The sequence below is a fragment of the Centruroides sculpturatus genome, unplaced genomic scaffold (genome assembly GCF_000671375.1).
Source record: "Centruroides sculpturatus isolate CEXI.00-Female unplaced genomic scaffold, Cexi_2.0 scaffold110, whole genome shotgun sequence".
Taxonomy (NCBI): domain Eukaryota; kingdom Metazoa; phylum Arthropoda; class Arachnida; order Scorpiones; family Buthidae; genus Centruroides; species Centruroides sculpturatus.
Genome location: NW_019384339.1, coordinates 1,067,415 through 1,090,647, shown reverse-complemented (window position 1 = coordinate 1,090,647; position 23,233 = coordinate 1,067,415). Strand labels below are relative to the sequence as shown.

Sequence of the window (23,233 nt, the reverse complement as noted above, 5' to 3'; positions counted from 1 at the left end):
CCATTGAAGATGAAAATGTATGTTTTAATTGTGCAAATTAGTCATTTCATTAAAATAAATAAATAGTTTCTTCGAAAATACACTTTCATCAGTAACTTAAAATCACATACAACACATTTTTGCTAAGGAAAACAGTTTTTGATAGGAAATGTTTTTAGTTCATTCTAAAAACCATCAAAAATTTTACAGAAAACATTACTTCTTTGACAGAAGGGCAATCTATAAATTGGCATGTCTTAGTTATTTCTCCACAATGTATTTCCATGCTGATGATAATCCTTCAGCATCCCTGGCATTCAAACATCTGTCCATTATTATCCTGCTTCTGTATATTTCTAACTTTTCGGTATTCATCGCTAATGACAGTGAATGCACTGGTTTTATAATGTCAGTTTCCTCCCACTTCATAATTAAGCCTTTCACCTGCACCATGGTGGAAAATACTGTGCAAATACTGTCCTTTTTCGATGTTGTATTGATGTTCTTTAAGGTGTACTTCGAGATTTCTTTTTAGAATCCAATATATTCTTTCTTGACCCCTAACTGTTCATTTTCATATGGAAATCTATAGACTCCTGCTTCTTTTTTTTTTTTTTTTTTCTTTTTCATCTCTAAGAAGTCTGTAAATGGTGGGTGTCTTTTGAATACCAATTCTGATTCTTTATTATCCACAATCTCATTCATGATGTTTTTTAAGTTATTATTATATATGAACTTAGATATCCTATTGCTTCTTGTTTTCTTTCCTCCTTTGACTTCCTTAAAGCATTTAATAAGATCTTCGATAAATTTCTTTTTGTATCCCAATTCTACAGTGATATTTTTAATTCTGTTCAGCTCCTTTATTCTTTCATTAATGCTACAACAATACAGATAAGCTCTTCTGATCAGTGGTTGGAGAGCTGTTTACATTAAACCAACACATGACCATTTACAGACTTCTTACAGATGACAAAGAAAAACAAAAAAGAGGTAAGAGTCTATAGAGTTCCATATGAAAATCAACAGTTAGAGGTCAAGAAAGAATACTTTGAGATTTCTTTTTGTGACTCCAATTTTGGAGTCACAAAAAGAAAAATTGAAGTACACCTTAAAGAACATCAATACAACATCAAAAAAGGATAGTATTGTACAGTATTTTCCACCATGGTGCAGGTGGAAGGCTTAATTATGAAGTGGGAGGAAACTGACATTATAAAACCAGTGCATTCACCATCATTAGCGATGAACACCGAAAAGTTAGAAATGTACAGAAGCAGGATAATGGACAGATGTTTGAATTCCAGGGATGCTGAAGGATTACCATCAGCATGGAAATACATTGTGGAGAAATAACTAAGACATGCCAATTTATAGATTGCCCTTCTGTCAAAGAAGTAATGTTTTCAGTAAAATTTTTTCATATTTGGCTTTTTGCATTGTTTATTTGCAAAATTTTTATATATTTATCTTATTTATATTTATGTTTCATCATTTATTATTATTATTTTTTTGATTTTGTGTGGCATTTCTGTTGTTTGCTCTTTTATTTATATTTTGAATTTGTTGGGTTTGAAATTCTGTTAGAACTTTATATTCTAATGATAGAATATAATTCAATGCTTGAGAATGGTTTATAGAACAATTGCGATCAAAAACCATTTTCCTTGGCAAAAATAAGATGTTTTATGTGATTATAAATAAATAGTTTTTAATATTTTAATCTCTATATTGCTAAATTGCATAATTTTCTATAATTCTCTTATGGTAAAATTATTTACTATATATCATGGTTTGCTATGTATCTTTTGTGCCTTTATATATATAAACTTTAACAAATCTTATATAAAAAATAATTCATTTAAAAATAATATTTTACTTAAAAAAAATATTTGAAAATATAAATATAATAAATAATAAATTTATAAAATAATGCAATATTTTGAATGATTTTCTAGTTCAAACTGATCTTCACTATGTGTATCACAAATATGACAATCTGGAGAAGTAAAATTACAACCATTATTTCCATAATCCGGGTGCTTGTATTCTGCTGTGCATTTTTCATCACTAAACTGCCATGGATCTGGTTCATTTGTAATATATTCCTAAATTTAAAAAATAATTAATTAAAAATTAAAACAATTTTCATTTAAAAAAATAAATTCATTAAGCATTTTTATTGCTATACCTTATTTCTCAGTCGTTGCAGAAGCTTCTCCATTGTCTGTGTACCTGCTTTGTCTTTAAAATCAAGAGGCTCTTTACCATTCTATTGAAATAAAATTTTCTTTTAAATTTCTCATGTTATCTTATTCAAATTTGATAATAAAAAGTAATTCATTATTTACTTTATCTAAAACATGCTCTGAACAGCCACAATTCAATAAAAGTTTCCTAATTTCTTCTGCATTGGGAATGGCATATGCATAATGCAAAGCAGTTCGATTATACTGAAAAAAAATTATACTTTAAATAAATGCTACATACATAATATATAATATTGAAAAAACACAATAATACATGAAATTTATTTATTGAAAGAAGTAATAGTCAAAAGTTACTTTTAAGATTTAATTTATAAAAATAATAATTTTTTTCCAGTTTTATAATTAGTATAATTATACTAATTATAAGAACTAACCTGATCAAATAATGTATCGATTGATTGTTGTGGTGGTTTAAGCATTAAAATTGCTTTTACCAAGTGTGGATGATTGAAGAGAACTGCTTTATGCAACATTGGTAAATAATCACCCTTAAAAAGTAAACAATGAAGAAAAAGTAAGAATATTTATTTATATTTTACAATAGTTTCAAATCATACTTCAATGTAAAATAACAACATATTCATATCTAATAACTCAAACTAGTTATTAGGAAGAAGGCTATACAATGGTGGACACAGCTCCAGCCGTTAGAGGTATATTCATATCTCATAAGTAAAGCTAAAACATCTATTTATCATATAAATAGTTATGAAAATCATGCAAGTTATAACTATTTATATGATTTTTAGTGCCTAGATGTCCCACTATTAGTTATAAGTTATAATTTAGGCTATGACATTTAGGCATTATGACTTATAAAAGTATTTATACAATTTTACTGCTTAGATGACCTATCTTTTTCATAAAGAAGTTTTTAAATTAAAATCATAGTTTTAACCTAAATTTGATGGTTTTGATCCCATGTTTTGAAAATTTAACTAAATTGCTTGTTAATTAATAATTTACTAAAAACAAAATAATAAATAAAAGTCCTTTGACATGTGAGGTTAAAATAAAACTGATCTAATTTTTTACTTGCATCTCCTAATATCAAGATGACTTCTATGCATTTTTTCAAGCATCATTACTTATAATGAATATGTGTAACACCAGTGCATCATTTATAAAACTGAAGTCACAATGACATGAAAATCAGATTTTATATCAAAGAAAATTTGAATATCCTTACCTACATATTATTTATTTCTAGACCTTATTTGGGCCATCCTTCAGTTATTTAATGTTTTAATTTCACTAGTATGGAACCTTTTCTGTTTCTTTTTTAAGATAACAATGTATTTTGTTTAGAGATTGGGAGATAACAATTTGTAGATTCACATTCAATTCAATTTCAGTGTCATTGATATTAAGGATTTATGATTGTCTACTGTTCACAATGTACAATAGTGGGCAAGTTCTGTTTTTGCTTTCTGATAAAGATTTTACATCTATGAAGTTGTCGCTTTGTGTTTCTCATAGAGTAATGAAGAACAATTTCAGCTGAAATATACCAATATCTAGTGGAAAATCTAACATGAATGGAAAAGCTATAACAATAGCAAAGAATATATCTATTCTCTATTAACATCTTAGATTAAATAGATATGTTTTGGAAAGGCAAGTTTCTGAATACTTAAGATAATGTAGTATATATGAAGTGTGCAATGCCATAAGGCTTATGTTTACATCATTTTGATATTCCAGAGAATTTGTAACCTAGTGAGTTTTACCATTTTATTGTAAAATTGAAATGAATTCATTCACTAGAAAAAGTATTTTTACTTCTCCTGATAAGTTTGTTTTTTGGCATTTATAACATTAAGGCATTGCACATTTCATATATGTTCTTTTTGTTTTTATAATCTATGTTTAAAATAAAGTAAAATGTTTGTGAAATGATATTAAACTAAATTTCCAATATAACTAATTCATATATAACTTATTTTTTATTTAGAAAAATAATTTCTCATTATAATTAAGAAGAAATCTAGATTCTTTAACATTATTAACGATCAAATGAGAGAAGTAAAACAAATTAATATTAATGCAATAAAAGGTCAATACAAATATTTCACAAACTTTATTTAAAAATAACCCAATAATTCACAAAACAAACTAGATTCATTCTATATCCATTGGCTGATAATCATAATATGGTCCTCTTTTTATGAAAACAATAGTGTTATACCTATAATTATATACAACTTGTAATATTTTTTGGACATATAAAATTTTTAAAAATGATATCATCATTTTCATGTACAACTATTCCACTATTGGTTAATATCATCAGTTTTTGATGCCTTAGCAGAAATCTATATTTTATTTATACTGAACTTCTGCTTAAGAGAAACTCAGTTAACAGTCAACATTTTTTTAGTTCATAGTATACTAAATGATATAAATGAATGTCAGCATCTCTTCCACTTAGCTTCTAGAATTATTATTATTATTACTTTCATGAAGTTTCAAAAAATATGAACAAATTTAGCTGATATTTTTGTACTCAAAATTATAAAATTTTTCAGATTTAAAAAGTTTTATCTAGTAATAGGTATATTATATAAAAGTATTGTGTATTCTTATATTATACAGTTGTATTAAGGTTCTTTTGTTTTTAAATGTTAAAATCTAAATTAATACGTATTTATTATGTATTCCAAAGGTACAATAATTAAAGCTAATGAAAAAAAAAAATTCAAGATTTTTGATGGTATTTTATATTCTTAACTGACTGAAAAAGTACAGTACAAGATTCATAAAAATTTATCTGAAAACAGAATATGCAGTCTTACAATTCAATATATAGTTTAATATTATCATATATATGAAATATTACTTTCTTTGAAAGTGAAATTGCATAATACTCATTAATATTAACTATTTAACACCAACCCTTAGAGAGACTCCACAGGAATTGATGTTAAAAAGAATTTACTGTATTTTCTTAAAATTTAAATATTGACTAAATTAGCTTTTGTGTATTTTGTGTAATATTACTAAAATGTACATGTATTAGAATCTGTATTAAAATTATTATATCTATTTAAACTTAAAAATAAATTCAGTAAATTAACTTTAAATTTGACTTGTGACAAGTTTGATTTTACTTTTCTTACTAACTTAAAGTTAATCTTTAAAAATTTACAGCATTTTTTAAAATACTTACTACTGATCTCCCATCCCATGATAAACAACAGTTGAAGACATCATTATTTGGAAGAACACACAAATTATTAAAGTCAACAGAATTACCTTTCTCCACAGCTTCTGATAATAACTGAATTTGTTTCTAAAATAAAAATAACAATTTCTAGCATCACTTTTGTTAAAATTATTTATTGTTATTGTTATTTATTACATATAAATGGTTAACATAATAATCAAAATTTCCTTTAAAAAAATATCACTAAAATATGCAGTTATTTGACTTTAGATTAAATACTAAATTACATATTAAACTGTAATATATAATAATTAAAAAAATATATTATTTTCCAATCATAAGTTAAAAAAGAGTAGATATTTCTTGGAATAGAAATGTATATTATAAAAGATAAAATATTTAATTTTAATATAAAAATATATTAAAATTAAATACTCCAATAAAAAAACAAGAATTGATGATAGATGGCTAAGTGGCCAAGGTAGTTAAGGAATCAGATTGTTGCTCTGGGGAACTTCAAAACAAATACAGATGGTATGGTCCAAATATGTTGGGCTCCTCATCATCCAATCACCTCATTGTGAACTAGGCCAGACCCATAATGAGTAAGGAAGAAAAGATCCTCTTATGGCCAAAGAGTGGAAAGAGCAAAAAGAAAAAAGTAAGAATGGATAAAAAAGAAACTCAAAGAATGTAACAGAATAATAATGTCATATATTATTCCATATGAAAAATATAAAAATTTAACTATTTTATTGACAAGTATCAATTAAATAATTAACATTTACTATTAAGATCATTAATATCAGAAATCTGAAGTAGCTAATATAAGCAGTACAGATAGATTATTTAACAGATAAAAATGCATAACAACAATCTTTTGTATGTTAATTTAAAGATTATGGCAAGAACATAAAACAAAAAATTCATTAATTTAATATAATGCTGTAACAGATCATTACTAATAATTTTAATGTCATCTGCATGTGCAATTGGTACAGAGATAAAAAATTAACTTGATATAAATCTACCAAAAATCTACTAAAAATGGTACTCAGTACAGACCTCTTTGGTATTTCAGAAATAGGTAAGAAGTCAATAAATTCTGTATCAAAATGCATGAGAATATTAAACAAATATATGATTAAACTCAAAATGAAAACATAGGATGGCTATTTATTTTCAAAATTCCATAAGATAATCTGACTATTAATTATATTCATAATGTTTTACCTAATTTTTAAAAATTTTAAATTAAAATTCAGTTTTACATTGTAAACAAATAATAAATTTAATATTTATAAAAAAGAAATACCTGATAAGATGGCAGTTGTATTACAAATTCATCATTTGAAAGATATTCTGTTATACTATTACCAAACTGTAAGAAATGTTTTTTTATAATTAAAATCAATATGAAAAATTAAATAATACATCATATTTTAATCTTACTTGGCATTTTATTTCTAACAATGGCTGATAACCATGTAATGCTAAAATCTGTCTTTGATTTGGATAAGTTTTGGGCTCTAAAATCCATAATGCAACATTCTGTAAATATTTTAAACTTGATTAAATTAATATAATCTTGAGAGCTTAATATATTAATATCGTAATGTACTGTACATATAATTCTTATTCTGACAAAGCAAGATTGTGATGGAAGAAGGAAAGGAAAATGATAACCATCAAATTACTTAAAACATTAACATTAATAATTATGTTAAAGTCTCCTAATACATTAAATTTTGAAAATCTATTAATACTTTGAATAATTATTTTTATAATATTGTATTTAACAAATTTCTTCCATAGTTTGAATTTAAAAGCTGAACTTGTTGGAATTTTTAACAATTAAAAAATGATAATTAAATTTTATAGGAATTTAAATAATTTACTTAATTTATTTATTTTTATTTTTTTAAATTAAAAGTGTTTAAATAGTAATACAAAAAAAATTTTTTTTATTTAAATACACTAACACAACTGAAAAGAAAACAGTTGGCTCTCTATTATATTAATTTAATATATAATGATAATCTTAATTGCAAGGTTCACAGATATTTAAAAGAAGTGTTTGAATGGAAAAACGTGATTTTTGAGATAATAAGGAACAAAAAAAACAATTTATTGTTTCAATGTATTTAATTTATAAATCATAAAATAGTACCTGAATAAAAATTTAAAATTTCAAACTTACTTTATCAATATTATTTACATAGTTTGTTTTATTGGACTTCAGTGCTAAATCTCTTACAGTTTCATTAAACTGAAATTAAAATGAGAAAGTCAGTAAACCAATATTTTATCAATATAATAGTATATAACATTACTAACCATATTTCTTTTTGAAATTAGAATTGCTCCACCTCTGTCAATCAATAAACTAAAAACGTCTAATGAAACATTTTCTTCTAAAGCTACTTCTAAAACTGTTTTTCCCTATTTTATTTTTTATTTAAATAAAAAATAATTAATAATTTTATTAAAAACTCTCATTTTATTTTAATTGACATATGTAAATTACTTTATATAATAATCTTGATAATAATTCTTCTTGGAGAGGTTTGTGTTGTGGAAGCAAAGCTTCAATTATATCAACTGAAGTGTCTGATTTTAAGGCAGCAAAAAATACAGGCATATCAAACTAAAACAATACATAATTACTTATTACATACAAATTATATTTATAATAAAAACAAAAATTAATTAAATCTTTTACAAACAAACATACTCCTTCATTATCTCTCATAACAGTATAAATATGGCAGCCTTTCTCAATGAACAATTTTACCATTTCTGCATCTCTTTGTTGTAGAACAAAATATAATATAGGAGCACCATTGTGACTCTGTAAAACATCATCATAATTTATCATAACTTGATAATTATGAAATTAGTTTCATTATTATTTATTTTGGATAATAATTTTACCATATTTCTAAGATCAAGAAGTAAATTATTTAGAGAAGTTTCCATTAGACACTTTACTTTCTCAATATCATATGCTAAAATGTGATATATCAATTTCTGAAATAAAAAAATGAAAAGATTCAATACTTATTGAATATTGTAATAACTTTAATTTACAATGTCAAAAAATTTTGGACAATGAAAAAAAAAAAAATAAAATTTCAATACTAAAATAAACTCAAATGTCATTTTTGTAAATTTTCGTCCGATGGAGATAATTATGATTAATTCTTTTGAAGACAAAGTCCTTTCCAAAAAAATACAGGAACCACCATTTATTAACTTTGTGTTCCAGACATTACACTTTTGGCGACTGACCTTTCTTTTTAGGCTACTGGCCGCCATCTGCATTTTACCAGCGCTTATTCCATTGTAGATAAAAGCCAAACCCCAAGAAGGTATGATGGAAAAGAGAAGATGTCCGAATATCACCAGTTCCTGTTTTTTAAAAATGTTTATATTTTTAATTGGATAATTTTGTGTTTTTTAAAAGACTGTTTGGCGGCCAATAGCCTAAAAAGAATGGTCAGTTGCCAAAAGTGTAATGTCTGGAATACAAAGTTAATGAATGGTGGTTCCTGTATTTTTCTGGAAAGGATTTTGTCTTCAAAAGAATTAATCAAATGTCATTGTAATAGCATTAATAAAAAAAATATGTTGTTGTTGTTTGTAATTAGATTCATCCAACCAGATTTACTTCTTTGTNCAAAATTAACTTCTAAAAACAACATTTTTAATATATCTACATAATAACATGCATACACAATTATTGATTACTATGTTATAATAAAAAAAAAACTCAAAACAAAAAGAGTACTTCTCTGAAAATATATTATAGGTTTCAGTTCATTTGTTATAATAAGCTAATAACAAAAAATTTAATAATTTCATAAAAATATATACAAAAGTATTACAATGATTTTTAAGTTAAGACAAAATAAGTAGTTCAGAAATAATGTCATAAATATGCTAATAATTATAAATAAGTTATTTAGTTTAATAAAATATTATTAATTTACAATTCCTTGCCTGGTTCATGTAATTAATTGAACAGCCATCATCTAATAATCTTCTAACTTCTTTTACATCTTCATTTAGAACTGCATTAAGTAAAGCATCCTTAAAAAAATAAATATTTTAAACTGTAAAGTTTTGCATTGTTTAAAAAATGACATTTGTGAAACACACTTTAAATTATTCTTTCATGTTTTAATTAATATATATATATTTTATTTATAAAATTATACATTATTTAGTTATTTTGTTTAGAAATAGCATCTAAAATCAAATAAATCAGATGTCATTTTCAATGACAGAATTAGTTATTATATAGCAACCAATCACTGAATATGGCTAACAGAATGAATCCTGGCATTTTATCAAGGTCGAATTCAGTAGGTTATTTACAATTTATTTATCTACAGTAAACTATGCATAAGCTAAATGCTATGTCAATTTATTTTGTGAACACTGTTTCGAGTTTTCTAATTTAGTTATTCTGTTTTCATTGTTTACCAGTATTTTAAAGATAATAAATAAATATATAATTAAATCCTCACCATTTCTTCAGGCATTTCAGGGTAAAATTCAAATTTTCTTAAATCTCACCATAACAGTATAAAAATTAACTGAAATAAAATTTTCAATAGAAATATAATTCTAAGCTGAAAACATTTCTGACTTTTATATTAAATTAGTAAATTAACTGACCAAAGAATTTAATGTTCTACATTTCTTTAAATAAGCAACTAATTCCTAAAGATAATGCTTCACCTCATTGCTTATCTGATATACTGAACAGCATCTCATCTATTATCATAAATTATATCTAGTTAACTGAACTATAAACACTTTTTATTCCAAACAGCTCTGAAAAGGTTCCAACCATCCCATTGAGAGCTTGAATTGTACTGGAAATTTGGTTAAAAACTTTATAATATTTTTTATAAAAATCCTATTATTTTTCTAGCAATATATATATAAATTTCCTTTTTAATATATAATTATCATTTGAAAGAGATTATTAATTTTAGTTAGATAGTGTATGTCTAACAACTTTGACATTTAAATATTTTCACATTATTACAATATATATTCAGTTAGGATAAGCAGGAAGCAAATTATAAACAACCGATTCTTAATGTCTGTTTCTTTAGTACTGTATATATTTAATTTTTACTTTTCTTTACAAAATATTCTTATAATTAAATGTTTAAGATGTAATACAGAAAAAGTAATATTTTTCATATGTCCAGATCAAGAATTTTATATTTACAATTGCAAATTCTTTAATTAGAAAATATTACACAATAAAATAATGTAATAGAAGTACTATATAATATTCTAAATGTAGAAAATAATCTCACCAACACATTCCACACATCTATTTCTGAATTAGAATAACTTTTTAATGTGAAAAAAATTTATCACAGCATTACGCACGTTCCTAAGAAAAATTATATTCCTATTCCTATGTAATCCTCATTTAAAATGTATATAATATAAGATTATTATATATACTCTACTTTTCTTTTTCCAATATTTTTTGAAAACTTATAAATCTATAGACTGAAAAAAATTCTAGATATTTATCTGCTAGAATTTTATATAAAAGAGCAGATGAAGAGCATATGTAAGAGTGAAATTCTAAAATTTTAATATTGATTCAGCATTTATGTATTCTAAATATGTCTCATGTACTGGTATATTGTAGGTATGTAACACGAGTAAACGGATATTTAAAGTACGAATTTGTAAATATAATCGGGTATGGAGCATAAATAATTCGAAGAATTAAAAAAAAATTACCATAATATTCCACGAAAATGCTCAAAAATAATATTTTTAAACGAGCACGTTGACAAGGAAATTGACATTATTCCTCTAAAACAAAAATAATATCGCCATCTATCGTTAATAGCAATTATTTTTTTTCCTGTTTCTTTAATTAACTTTCGTGTACTTTTTTGTTAACGTTATTATTATTCTAATTATCGATTACGAAATTAATATTTAAGAGACGTTTCTCATCATTTTATTTTAAAAATGGTTACGTAAATAGAGAGGGAAGATGACGGCACGCGTCTTTAGGGTAAATTCCGCAATCTTACGTAAGAAATGGTTAAAATTCTACCTTAATTAAAATGTTTTTTTTTTATAATCTGTTAATAAAACGGCCGTTTTTTTCTATTTTTCCGCTCACAATTAAAGAGTTTAGTTAATAATAACAATATTTTAGTTACATTCTTTAAAATTTTATAGGTTAACAAATTTTTAAATGAATATTTTATGATCGTTTCTAATAAAGGATCGGGATCACGTGACTAAGTGACCACGTGACGAAAACGAATGATTTTGTAGCACGTGTTGTCTTCAATAAAGGAAAAAAAAACGCAAAACCCTTGTGGTGACTTGCATGTATTTAGTAGCTGAACTAAAGATGTTTCCGTGGTAACAGGAACTAGTTTTGAAAGCGATAGGTAGGTGTATTGTGTTAGTTTATTATTGAATAGTTGCTTCTTTGGAGTTTGGTAAAACGTCTGAACATGACTGATATTAATAACTACTTTTCTTCTCTATTAAATGAAGATATTAACAGTGAAGATGTAGAACATAATTGCTATCGACATTTCGCAAAAAATACTGATCAAGGATTGAATTTAAAAGAATTCGAAGAGCTGACACGTCATTTGTTTTGCCGTGAAAATGGTCAAAGTTATTCCGTTCTTCCCAGAATGCTGGCCGACATGTTTTACGTTTTCGACGCGAATAAAGACGGAAGAATCGATAAAGACGAGTTTAAATATGCGTGGAAGAATTGGATTAAAGTCATCTTGAAACCAGTAAGTGCTCTTGTAGTTATAGACGTCCAAAACGATTTTATAAAGGGTAGCCTTTCCATCAAAAATTGCCCAGCAAACCATAACGGGGAGGATATCATCCCCGTCATCAACCATCTAATCGATAGTATCGATTTTAACGTGATCATCTATTCGCTAGATTGGCATCCCGATGATCACGTGTCTTTCATAGAAAACATAAGCAAGAGGAAAGTGGACTGTAGTAGTTTAGTTACAGGTGAGAAAGCCAAAACATTCGATACGGTTATCTTCGAAGGAACTCCAAAAATCGAGCAGAAACTATGGCCTAAACATTGCGTGCAGAATACATGGGGTGCCGAATTCCATCCGGATCTTAAAATCACCGAAAATGCGGTTATAGTACATAAAGGTACCAACTCCAATATCGATAGTTATTCGGCTTTCTGGGATAATCAGAAATTATCGTCGACTAATCTGGATACAGAATTGCGTGAAAGAGGTGTTACCGACGTTTTTATTTGTGGTTTGGCTTACGATTATTGCGTTGGATCCACTACTTTGCATGCTTTGGAACTTGGTTACCGTACGTTCCTCATCGACGATGCTAGCCGTGGTGTAGATAATAAATCCATTAAAATCATGAAAGACAAAATTATAGATATGAAAGGTATTATAATTAATTCCGATCAAGTCAGAAATTTAATCGAAGGAAAAGATCGTAAACCAGAACTTGGATATAGAACGGCAATGTTATTAGCTAGAAAATAAACTTCCTTTTCGCTAATTAATGATACACCATATATAAATAGATTAGTTACAAAAATAGACTGGGTTTTGTCCTGGATAAACACCCATCAAAAATGATTTTGAATATTAAAAAATTTATAACACAAAATATGGATTTCAACATGCATAAAAATGTAATAAATCAATATTTACAAAAAGTTCTAGATATCCTGATTAAGGGATTTCGTTTTGTCTGAATCATCCGTTTTGTGCTTATTGACTCTATATATTGGAATTCAGTTTTTTTGGAATCGTAAAACCATTGTATCCTTGAACTGTATCGATCCGACATTAACAGTTGTTATATTAATGAATATATGTTGGCATTTGCAGAAAAAATAACGTTTAAAATTTATATTAAAGCTATATGTAACCAGAAGTATAGAATAATAATGAAATAAAAGATGATTAGTTTATAATTTTTTCGATTGTAGATAATTTTTTAATCAACAAATAAAGATTTTTATTGATTTAAGCGTGACTCGATTTATGACATTTATAATAGGATTAAAAATTTCGCACAAATTTATCAACGAAAAATAATAATTGGAATCTTAAAAAAAATCTTTTTAATAAACAATATAATTTTTACATATATCAAAATGCGGGAAAAATGTTTTGTCAGTAACTTATTTTCTAATTGAAAGTTTATGTATGAAGAGCGTGTTAAAAGCTTATTCTATATACTCGTGTGTAAGTACAACTTTTACAGCAAAAAAAAAAGTTAAAATATAGTTGACTGAAACCTCAAAAATCAGGTAAAAACAAATTTAAAACGTCCACAATAATTGCTTTATCTTATCTAATCCATCGAAATTAATTTATCCTATCTTGAGTAAACGCATTCTATTAATTAATCTCTTAACGGCGAAAGTCTTATCAAAGTTTTATCTCCCTACTTTCAAAATAAAAATAAACAATTACTATAACACTTTGTAACATTTAAAAAGATTCGCTTGGTTTGAACGAAGTTAATAATTAAATTCATCTGACCTTTTAAACTAATCCTGTTATATAATTAAATTATAATTACATAACGATCATGATTATAAAAATATTGCATTACAGATTTACACAAAGTTTAACTAAACTTTTGGCATAATTACACTTCAGAAAATCTTTAATATCGAAATTTAATTTACGATTTCAACAGTTTTTTTTTTTTTTTTAACGCGATCTATATACTGGTCAATAATTCTACACCAATTCTTCTTAGCTAAATTTGCGTGTAATATATATTGATTGTACTTGTCAAACTCGTAAAGCAGAAAAATGTCGGATCGCTGCCAAGTTTTGGCATTAAAAATTTCAGCTAGTATTGACGTCATATTGATGATCAAAAAAAAAGTTTTTCTGGTGACGACAAAGAATATAAAGTTTAATCATTTCACATTTTATGCAGCATTTTTAAATAAAACAAATCCTTTATTTTGAACGTAGTTTATTCTAGTTAATATAAATTTTTATAATGCATACAAAAATATTTTATTTAAATAAAGAAATTTTTAAAATATTGAAAATAAAGTTACACGTTGATTTAATACAATGTAGAAGAACATTTTATTACATAAAATTCTTTGGTTGTTTTTTTTGTCTTTTAGACTAGTTTTAAACTACTATAATATTGTTTGACAAAATTCTTACATTTTCGGTTTTTATTTATTTATTTTTTTTTACAAATTTTACGGAAATCACAGAATAAAATTTCAGAGATTAACTTTGAGCTTGATAATATTTTGAAATATGTGCATGATGATATATTTTTTAAATACTGATGAAAATTCAAAAATTTCTGTATAAAATAATTTTAAGTATTATTTTCAATAGCTCCATTTTCTGGTGCTAATGAGAAATAATTTATATTTTCCTTATCCTGAGAATTAAATGATGTTACAGGACAAACTTTTGAAGACTGATTCATTCTTTTGCGAGCTTCCTGAATGTGATTTTTTAGAGCGGAAGACTGAAGAGCTTTCCTTTTAATTTTATTTTCACAAACTGACTTCTTTTTGTTCTGAAAAGACATTTAAACAAACATTATTATAATATATATGATAAGCAATTTTAACACAAACAATATTACAACCTTATCTGTTTCTTCAGATTCTAGAGTTTTCCAATTGTTATTCTTCAAAACTTCCAATTTTTGAAATTTTTCATGAATGTCCATTACCTAAGGTATTTCATATTTTCAATATTTATAAAACTTTCATTAGATGTAGACCTTCCAATAAATATTCTATAATTTAAGTTAAACACCAGATTTCATATTTTAAAATTTAGAATAGTTTCCTACTTGATAATAAATCATATCCCAGAAACCTTGAAGATCATTACAAGTTGTTTCTTTATGACCTTTACGAAATTCACAATCGTCAATAAGACTAGAAAACTGTTTAAAACGTTGATTTATTAAAAGATGAGTCTGTCCTATAGAAGTTCTTATTTGTCCAGAAACTTGAAAATAAAATAAAATTATCAAAGTTTTTAAACTAAATAATAATAAAAAATGTACATTGACGACTAAACTCCACAGGATATTTAATAGCAAAAGAAATGAAGCTTGTTGCTGTTTTGTAAAAACTAATAATCAGAAGATAATTTTTTTAATAAATAATTTTAATATCTCTTAACAAATATTCAGTTAAATTTTACTAACATTGTTCATACGAGTATATTAAAATAAAATTGAATGAAAGTATGCACTTAATATATTAAACTGATAGAAACTAATGAAAGATGTCTTAAAATATTACTTCAGTTTTAAACTTATTTTAAATTACATCTTTAATACAAAATACTTATTTTAATATAATATGAAATAAGGAAATTAAAAACTTAATAAAAATTACAGGTCCATGATTTCGTTTCACAAATCAGATACAGTGGGGTCAAAGTGACAATGCCAGAGGTCACTAGTAATGTTTTTTTATTTTTATTCTTTTTCATTCCAGCAATGAAATCACCTGAATTATTATGGACTTGCTAATACCTTATTCAATTCTTAGTTTGTTTCATCACATAATGAACTGTGCCTAGAGAAAAACTACAGAAAGTATTATAGTTTTGTTATCTTTAATTAAATGGGTTTTGTTGTTTATATTAAATCTCATTTCATATAATATGAATAAGCCAAAGATTTCTACATGCACTAGAGAGATTCTTGGTTATATTAAAACAGATTTCAGTGAGAATTGCTATGTATTTATTTCTGATGTAGAGTTACAGACAAAAACCAAAATTTATAAATGTCACAGATTAATGCTTGTTATAATGCTTTTCATGAAAAATCAGCAATTGATTAAAAACATTTATAACTTATCTATTCCAAAAATTAATACACTAATTTGAAACCATGTTAGTCGTGATTGTAAATTTGCAATTTATATGCTAATATAGAGGTTTTTTAAGTGTTATTGAGAACAATTATGTTTTTGCTACATCTAATTCAAAATTAATTTTTTTGGAGTTTGAAGTTTATTAAGTCACAGTGACCCATTATGTTTGTAAATGTGAGCAAACTTAAGTCAAGAGTCACAGTCAGTCAGTTTCAAAAAACTCATTGTTTACTTTGTACAGCATTACAAGTTAAAATACATTTCAGATATTACAACTTAAGAAATACAGCACTGGTACATACTTACAAATAAGACTTAAGGCAGCCAGATATTTTGATTGTCCATGCCCAAAAAAATTTTTTTTCCCACATCCATTTTCCACTAAATTTATGAGAATTTAGCCAAAAATTTTCGAACTTATATGTTAATTCTTGCAATTTTAGCCATTTTTTTTGGAAAAGTGAAAAAATTTGCCCACAATTGCTATGGACATAAAAAGAATTTGTGCATGCCTAAGCTCATCAAACCTAGAATTTAGAAATATAGGCATCTATATTCCCATATGGCAGCCATGATAAGATACATATCCTTCAAGCTTGCCTACATGTCAATGTGATTATGACTTTGTAGAGCCAACCTGCTATCAAACTTCCAAAAACAGTTTTTCATTTCAGAATTGATTTGACATATGTTACTCATGGACATTACAATTTTAGCTAGCAGCTACTAAGCAATCTAAAACCCTGTTCAAATGAAGCTGCAACCTTGCTGCTAGCCAGAAGAAAGTGCATTTTCAGTAGGTTAAATAAAGAAATGCAAAGATATGTATCAATATTTAAGAATTACTATGTGATATGTATTCAATAAGCAATTTTCTGTAATGTGATGTATATACTAATGTTAAGACCTCCAAACATCAGGTCATGCACATCTTATGGCATTGTGCAAGAGGGACAGACTATAGGCACATTAATTATTTTACCCACTCTCCACAAATGCATTATTTCATGAAAAGTTCAGAATATTTACTAATTTTTACAGTATATAGTATGTATTTTGTACATTGTAGATGTTTGAAACACCTACACCAATGATGATACAGTAGAGTCCCATACAACTGGGGGGAGTCTGGGAGGATTCATTACGCATTATAGGAAATAACATTATCAAAAGCTGCATTATCACTAGACAGCGGACATTTAGGCCCTTAAAAGTAGTGTTTTAGGCGCCTAAAATAGGCTCTTAAATTGTCTCGTTTAGGCTTTATAAACAAAAAATAGGCGGTCAAAATTTGCACAATGAACAAGTAATGTACTTATCAGACAATGGATTATTTATTTAACATATGTATTCCAAACAAAAATGCACATATTCAGAATGCTGCAAACGCAAAAGTAGACAAACAATTATCTTTACATTTTTTATTCACTCTGTTTCCCATAGTTTGCTTCACAATATATTATAAGCACTTTTTCCAAATTTTCAATAGAAAAGTTGCAACGTTTGTCACTGAGTATTAATTTATACGCAGAGAAAGAGCGTTCCACATCTACTGACGATAACGGACAGTATTTCAACCTTGGAAGAAGATGAACTGGGAATTCACTTTCGGTTTTGCTCTTCTTTCCTGCCAAAATATCAGCCACAACAAACAAGGACTTTAATCCAGTATTCTTTTGAAGCACTGCATCCAACTTTTTCCTCACTTTTTCTGCAGCAGTGCCTGGTGCATCACAAAGTTTCTGCTTTGCTCTGTTGAGGAGATCAATTTGTTCATATATCGGTTTCCCACTACTTTCAAGAGCAGTAATAGTGTCTGCAATGAATGTGAAATGAGACTTAATGTACACCAAGTCGTTCTGAACATAAATGTCATTCAAAATTTCCTTGGCTTTAGTTACACAAACTGCATCATCCGCTAAAGTGTCCAGAAGTTTCTTTATATCAGAGAAATGTTCACTGTAGTAGTTAACAGCCTTCAGCCAAGTTCCCCAACGAGTGAGAACAGGTTCTGGAGGAAGAGCAACATCTGGGAGCATCTGCCGAAAAGCTTGCACTCTTGATGGGGCTTTAATGAACACTTTCTTGACAGAGGAGATGAGTTTATTCACCTTCTCATATTCTACTCTGATTTGCTCTGCTACCCGATTGAGACCATGGGCCAAGCATGTCACATGGACAAGAGCAGGAAAAAAAATCTTAAGTGTTTTCATGGCAGGAACCATGTATGAAGCAGCATCTGTTACGGCTACAAGAACTTTGTCTTCATCAGGATTAATTATCTTTAGTCCATTGTTCACAAAATGAGCCACTGTTTCATGGTTAGTTTTAGTCAACTGTTTCGTGTAGATCAGGTAAGCTCTGGAGGGCCCATCGGCATCAAGCTTTCCAACAATCAAGTTGGCAACGTAGCGTCCAAGACTGTCCGTTGTTTCATCTACAGAGAACCACAAGTAAGAGTCCTTAAGATTGTCTCTTATCCTGGAAATAATATCTTCGTATGCAGGTTGCACATAATACTTTCGAAGTGTCGACTCTGAAGGAATTTTCTGGTGGCAGTACTTTTCCAAGAAATTTCTAAAATGAGTGTTCTCCAATGTTTTAAATGGAATATTTGCTGCTATAATAGCATGACACAAATCAGCACTAAACTCATTTTTCTTTGATGAAGTCTCTGAAGTCTGCGTCAAGAGAGTCTGTTTCATTTTATATTTTCGTTCAACGTTCGATTTATGCAGAGCACCTTGTGCATGTTGTGTGAGGTGGCATTTCTTTTCACTGGACACCTACAAAAAATATTAAATTTTATTATTTGTTGTTTTTAAACTACTTTATATTTTATATATATTAACATTATACAGTACAGTATATATAATTTGTAATTTGCAGTAATATTTTAATTTATGAAAATATTTTTTTACTGACCTCTTTATTACAGACTTGGCACAGAATAATCTTGCCATCCGACGTGTAATGAGGGAATTCTTGAAGCCATTGCCGAATTAATGAAGCTTTAGATGTTTTAACTTTTGGCATTTTCACTAAAATTTTATCCACAAGTGAACACTCCAAAGACAAAAATAAAACTGATCTGCAGTAGACTGTCAGGCTGTTATTCTGGCAATTCGGGATTTTATGACTTGGTGACAAAAGACTAGGTGTGGCTAATTGCTGTTTTCAGAGGGTATGGTGGAGGGAGAATTTGTAAAATTTTAACTGCCTTGGAATGTAAGCAATACAGTATGTTAAGAATCAAAGTAAATCTTTGTGGGAAACAAAACGAAAAATTAAAAAACTTTTTAAAAATATGAAAACAGGCTAAACTTTATGTTTTAGGCAAAAATAGGCAGTAACGTCAAATTAGGCATTTTTAGGCATTTTAAAATACCATTATTTCGGTCTAAATGTTCATGAAAAGTGTTAATACAAAATCTTTGCCATGTATATGCTAAGGGAAAAAAATAGGCATTTGCCTAAAATCCGCTTCTAATTATCACACAATTTATGAAAGTTTAAACCATGGCCTATAAGTTGAAAAAAATCATATATCTCTGATTGACATAATTCAAGGGTGTTGCTTGCTTTATTTGCATGTTGTACAGGACTCTACTGTATAGATTTTGTTTTATCAATGAAAGTGTGTGATCAGATTATGGCTGTCATATATAGTATATTTTGCATTGTTATCTATGAATTTATATTTTTGTAGTATGATTGGTGGGTGTGTAATAGTGTTTGTTTGATGTATTATATTTGTTATTTGGTTGTGTCAATGTAAGTAGTCTATGCCAACCCAATATACAAGAAAAAACCCACTTTCAAATTCAAGCAAAACTAATATAATTTAAACTAATTATCATTTTCAATTGTTTTTTAATAGTCCTTCCATTAAACATCAATAGAATATCTACAAGAATAAGTTTTAAAATGTGGAATACAATCCTATAAAAAAAACAAAAAAATGAAAATTTTAACTGTATGATATTGTGGGGTTCGGGGCCGTAAAGAATTATTTCGTACTTTTTTGGGTAGAGTCCTGCCACCAGGTGTGTTTTATCGGACACACTGCCGTTTGAGATAAAATGGATGATTAAGGCGCGAGGGTAAGAGTCACTCTGAAGTCCAGGAATGTGCCTCTAAGGAGGAAGAATGCAGAGTCAAATATATAACCAATTTAAGGACATTTATTAACATATACAAAAGTTTGGAACAGAATTACAAAAGCCGATTTTGGAAATTTGCCTATTTTTATCTATTCAACGAGGGGGTACCTAACGGGGGGTATTTCGAACTTACGCTACCCACAACATACCAGATAAACAAGATGTCTTCTCTTGTGACGTGGACTTGACGGCCAAGACTGCAGAGGTTTCTGATGGCTCGTTTTTGAGTCGTCCTTTCTGGAACCACTCTTTCTCTGGTGCTCGTCTGGTTTCACTCTCTGGATCTCTGTCTGTCTAATTGTGACTGCGATTCCAACTCGTTCTGCAGCAACTCTTTCTGTGACAGCATCTATAACTCAACTGCCTTTCTCTGGCTGGAACTGTGTCTCCAACTCTAACTGTCCCCTTCTAACTCAACTGTGTCTCTCGCTCTAACTGCCTTTTTCTAACCCGACTGTGTCCCCATCTTCAACTGTCTCACGGTCTTTTTCTGACTGCCTTCCTAACTGACTGGACTGTGTCCCAGTTCGCACTGACTTTTCTCTGCTTCGAGCTCTCCTTTTAAACCCTTACAGCATGAGAAAGTTCATCATCAAGTGATGATTCATTGGCAGTGTTTTCTTCTATGGTGATGACATCGGGCTTCCGTAGAGTCATCTCTGAGTTGACATTTTCTGACTTGTTGATGATGTCAGGCTTTTGTAGAGTCATCTCTGAGTTGACACGACTCATCTTTGCTCTTAGTCATTGTTTGTTTGTTGATTGCTTTGACTTATATGCTTCATGTCTGGGGTTTGGAAGAGAATGAAGATTACGGGGAAGAGAAGATGGACGTGATGATGGTGACTGCTAGAGTGCCGGTCAACATTGCTATTATCAAGTATTGTACGATATAACATTAACATTTTTTAAAATATCTTTGTTTTTGTCATGCCATAGATACGTTTTTTCGTATCCAGGTGGTGTCAATGTTGTTTAATTTAAAGTTAAACAACGGGTTGTGTTTAGTGACGTGGGATCACTTGTTTCGCGGATGTTTTAGATATTTCCTAGTCGAAAGTTAAGTAGAATAGTCGAAAGTTAAGCATAAACATTATGAAATAGTGATGACAAAAATTTTTGTCATCACTATTTCATAATGTTTATGCTTAACTTATAATTTTAGATTATACATCATCCAAACATTTAATGTCCTCTCTAATTCAAACTGCACAGTGATCCTTCTTTAGAATTCCTCTTTTTATGATCAAACTATTTAAATGTCAAAGTCATATGTATACCAATAGGTAATTTAGTTATGCCCTTTTTAGGATTATAGAATTATGTTATCCTTAGACAACAAACTATGTATTTTCCCATTTTATGTTTTGATATTTTATGTTGTTTAACCTATTGAACAGTGGGTTTAAGACCAGACAGAATTAGTATGGACTTGGGAAATAAATTAACTTCTGTGTATTTGATTTGTTTTAATGTAATGTGTTGTTCTCAACTGTTGTATTATATTTTCCAGAAATATATTAACTGATAGATGTATTTTGTACAGTTATATGTGTACAGTGCTGAATATTTTCTTGTAATCTATGCATGTTACATGTAGGTTTCTGCCTTGTTTGAGCATTTCTTGTAGAACAACAATCTGAGTTGTAGCTCTTTAGTAAATAGTCTGTCTTTGCTATTGTTAAGCAATATATACAATTCCAATCAACGATAAGAGTTGATATGAAGTTGGAATATATATGGTTACCGGCTGGTCCTTATGTAGTATGTTAAAAAAGAATAGACCATTGTTAGGAGTAAGCCCCTACAGTTTTGGCCATCTATGTGACTGATTCAGGAGTAAAAGTTATGTTTGAGGAGGCTAGAATGATACAAGTTACAGATGATATAGCACATTTAAGATGGTGTGAACTATTAGAGATCTTTAAAACTACAAAAAAAGGGGGGATTTATTAACTATAAGGAAGCAAACATGATTTCTATTGCCTGGGAAACCTTTTATAACTTCTAACATCTCTCAAACATTTCTATCATCCTGGTTAGTGAGAAGAATCACAGTTTATTATTTGAGTTGTTATATTTTTATTTTTGTTGTCTCTCTGAGTATTCTATATTATAATAATATAATTGTTGTATTTATATTTATAACTACTGTACTATTAGAATTATGGATAGTAATTCTGAATGTTTAAATGTTGGGGAATTTGACTTACAATGATGTTTACTTGAACATGTTCCATTCAAACAATCCATCACCAAATATGAATTTTAAAGTAAGATCTACAACATTAAGAGATGGATATTGACCCATTCTTTGTTACATTTGATATAAGTCACAAATAACCTCATGTTGGCAATGCAGTTTACATTGAATACACATTTTCAGATGTATCTTTAAAGATGCAAAGAATATTTAAATAACATTAATTTTTTTTCCTTTAAATTTTCATTTATTTTTGTGAATCAGCATTGAAGTAGTAGAATCAGAAGATTTTTTTCCGTCCACATGAAAATAGAAAGCAAACTCAAGGTTGACATCGCTCGAAATACTCGACCAATTATTAAATTCGCCTTTTAACCGTAAACAATTTGATTAATAAACTTATTTGATTAGTTTCTAGATTTCATGAAGAGATTCGGAAAGACCCCGATCGGCCTTTCTGTCGGAGGATTCTTCTTCATCAAGAAAAACTTTGTCATGAGAGTGAGTACCTCTTTCTGGTGTATTTCGTTAGAC

At 27.8% G+C, this 23,233-nt stretch overlaps 4 protein-coding genes and 1 long non-coding RNA gene across 6 annotated transcripts in view; 1 reads left to right on the top strand and 4 right to left on the bottom strand.

Moving 5' to 3' along the window:
* Positions 1–1,457: 1,457 nt before the first annotated feature.
* Positions 1,458–8,739, bottom strand: LOC111633036. The gene is made up of 13 exons (XM_023377565.1): positions 8,707–8,739; positions 8,350–8,445; positions 8,150–8,266; positions 7,943–8,062; positions 7,753–7,857; positions 7,616–7,684; positions 6,868–6,966; positions 6,731–6,796; positions 5,419–5,541; positions 2,624–2,737; positions 2,331–2,432; positions 2,171–2,251; positions 1,458–2,087 (listed from the first exon to the last, which is right to left on the bottom strand). Exons 1-13 carry the CDS (start codon positions 8,737–8,739, stop codon positions 1,902–1,904), a joined length of 1,311 nt encoding a protein of 436 aa, XP_023233333.1. The 3' UTR covers positions 1,458–1,901.
* A 625-nt stretch (positions 8,740–9,364) lies between these two features.
* On the bottom strand, positions 9,365–11,294 carry LOC111633156. Its single transcript, XR_002758016.1, has 3 exons — positions 11,197–11,294; positions 9,948–10,016; positions 9,365–9,507 (listed from the first exon to the last, which is right to left on the bottom strand). It is a non-coding gene; the product is annotated as an uncharacterized LOC111633156 (long non-coding RNA).
* A 175-nt stretch (positions 11,295–11,469) lies between these two features.
* Positions 11,470–13,432, top strand: LOC111633436 (nicotinamidase-like). Of its 2 annotated transcripts, XM_023378011.1 has the most exons (2): positions 11,470–11,867; positions 11,977–13,432. In XM_023378011.1, exon 2 carries the CDS (start codon positions 12,123–12,125, stop codon positions 12,975–12,977), a length of 855 nt encoding a protein of 284 aa, XP_023233779.1. In that variant the 5' UTR covers positions 11,470–11,867; positions 11,977–12,122; the 3' UTR covers positions 12,978–13,432. The 2 variants fall into 2 exon arrangements, with proteins under 2 accessions (XP_023233779.1, XP_023233775.1); XM_023378007.1 differs by lacking the exon at positions 11,470–11,867 and having other exon boundaries at positions 11,875–13,432.
* A 967-nt stretch (positions 13,433–14,399) lies between these two features.
* LOC111633410 (disks large-associated protein 5-like) overlaps positions 14,400–23,233 on the bottom strand; it is a 10,323-nt gene continuing 1,489 nt past the window's right edge. The window contains exons 2-4 of the mRNA XM_023377978.1: positions 15,292–15,452; positions 15,082–15,168; positions 14,400–15,009 (exon numbers count right to left, since the gene is read on the bottom strand). Of these exons, the coding sequence (XP_023233746.1) occupies positions 14,803–15,009; positions 15,082–15,168; positions 15,292–15,452 (455 nt within the window). The 3' untranslated portion in view covers positions 14,400–14,802. The remainder of the gene's footprint in view (positions 15,010–15,081; positions 15,169–15,291; positions 15,453–23,233) is intronic.
* Positions 15,772–21,597, bottom strand: LOC111633393. Its single transcript, XM_023377960.1, has 2 exons — positions 19,259–21,597; positions 15,772–19,119 (listed from the first exon to the last, which is right to left on the bottom strand). Exons 1-2 carry the CDS (start codon positions 19,367–19,369, stop codon positions 17,755–17,757), a joined length of 1,476 nt encoding a protein of 491 aa, XP_023233728.1. The 5' UTR covers positions 19,370–21,597; the 3' UTR covers positions 15,772–17,754.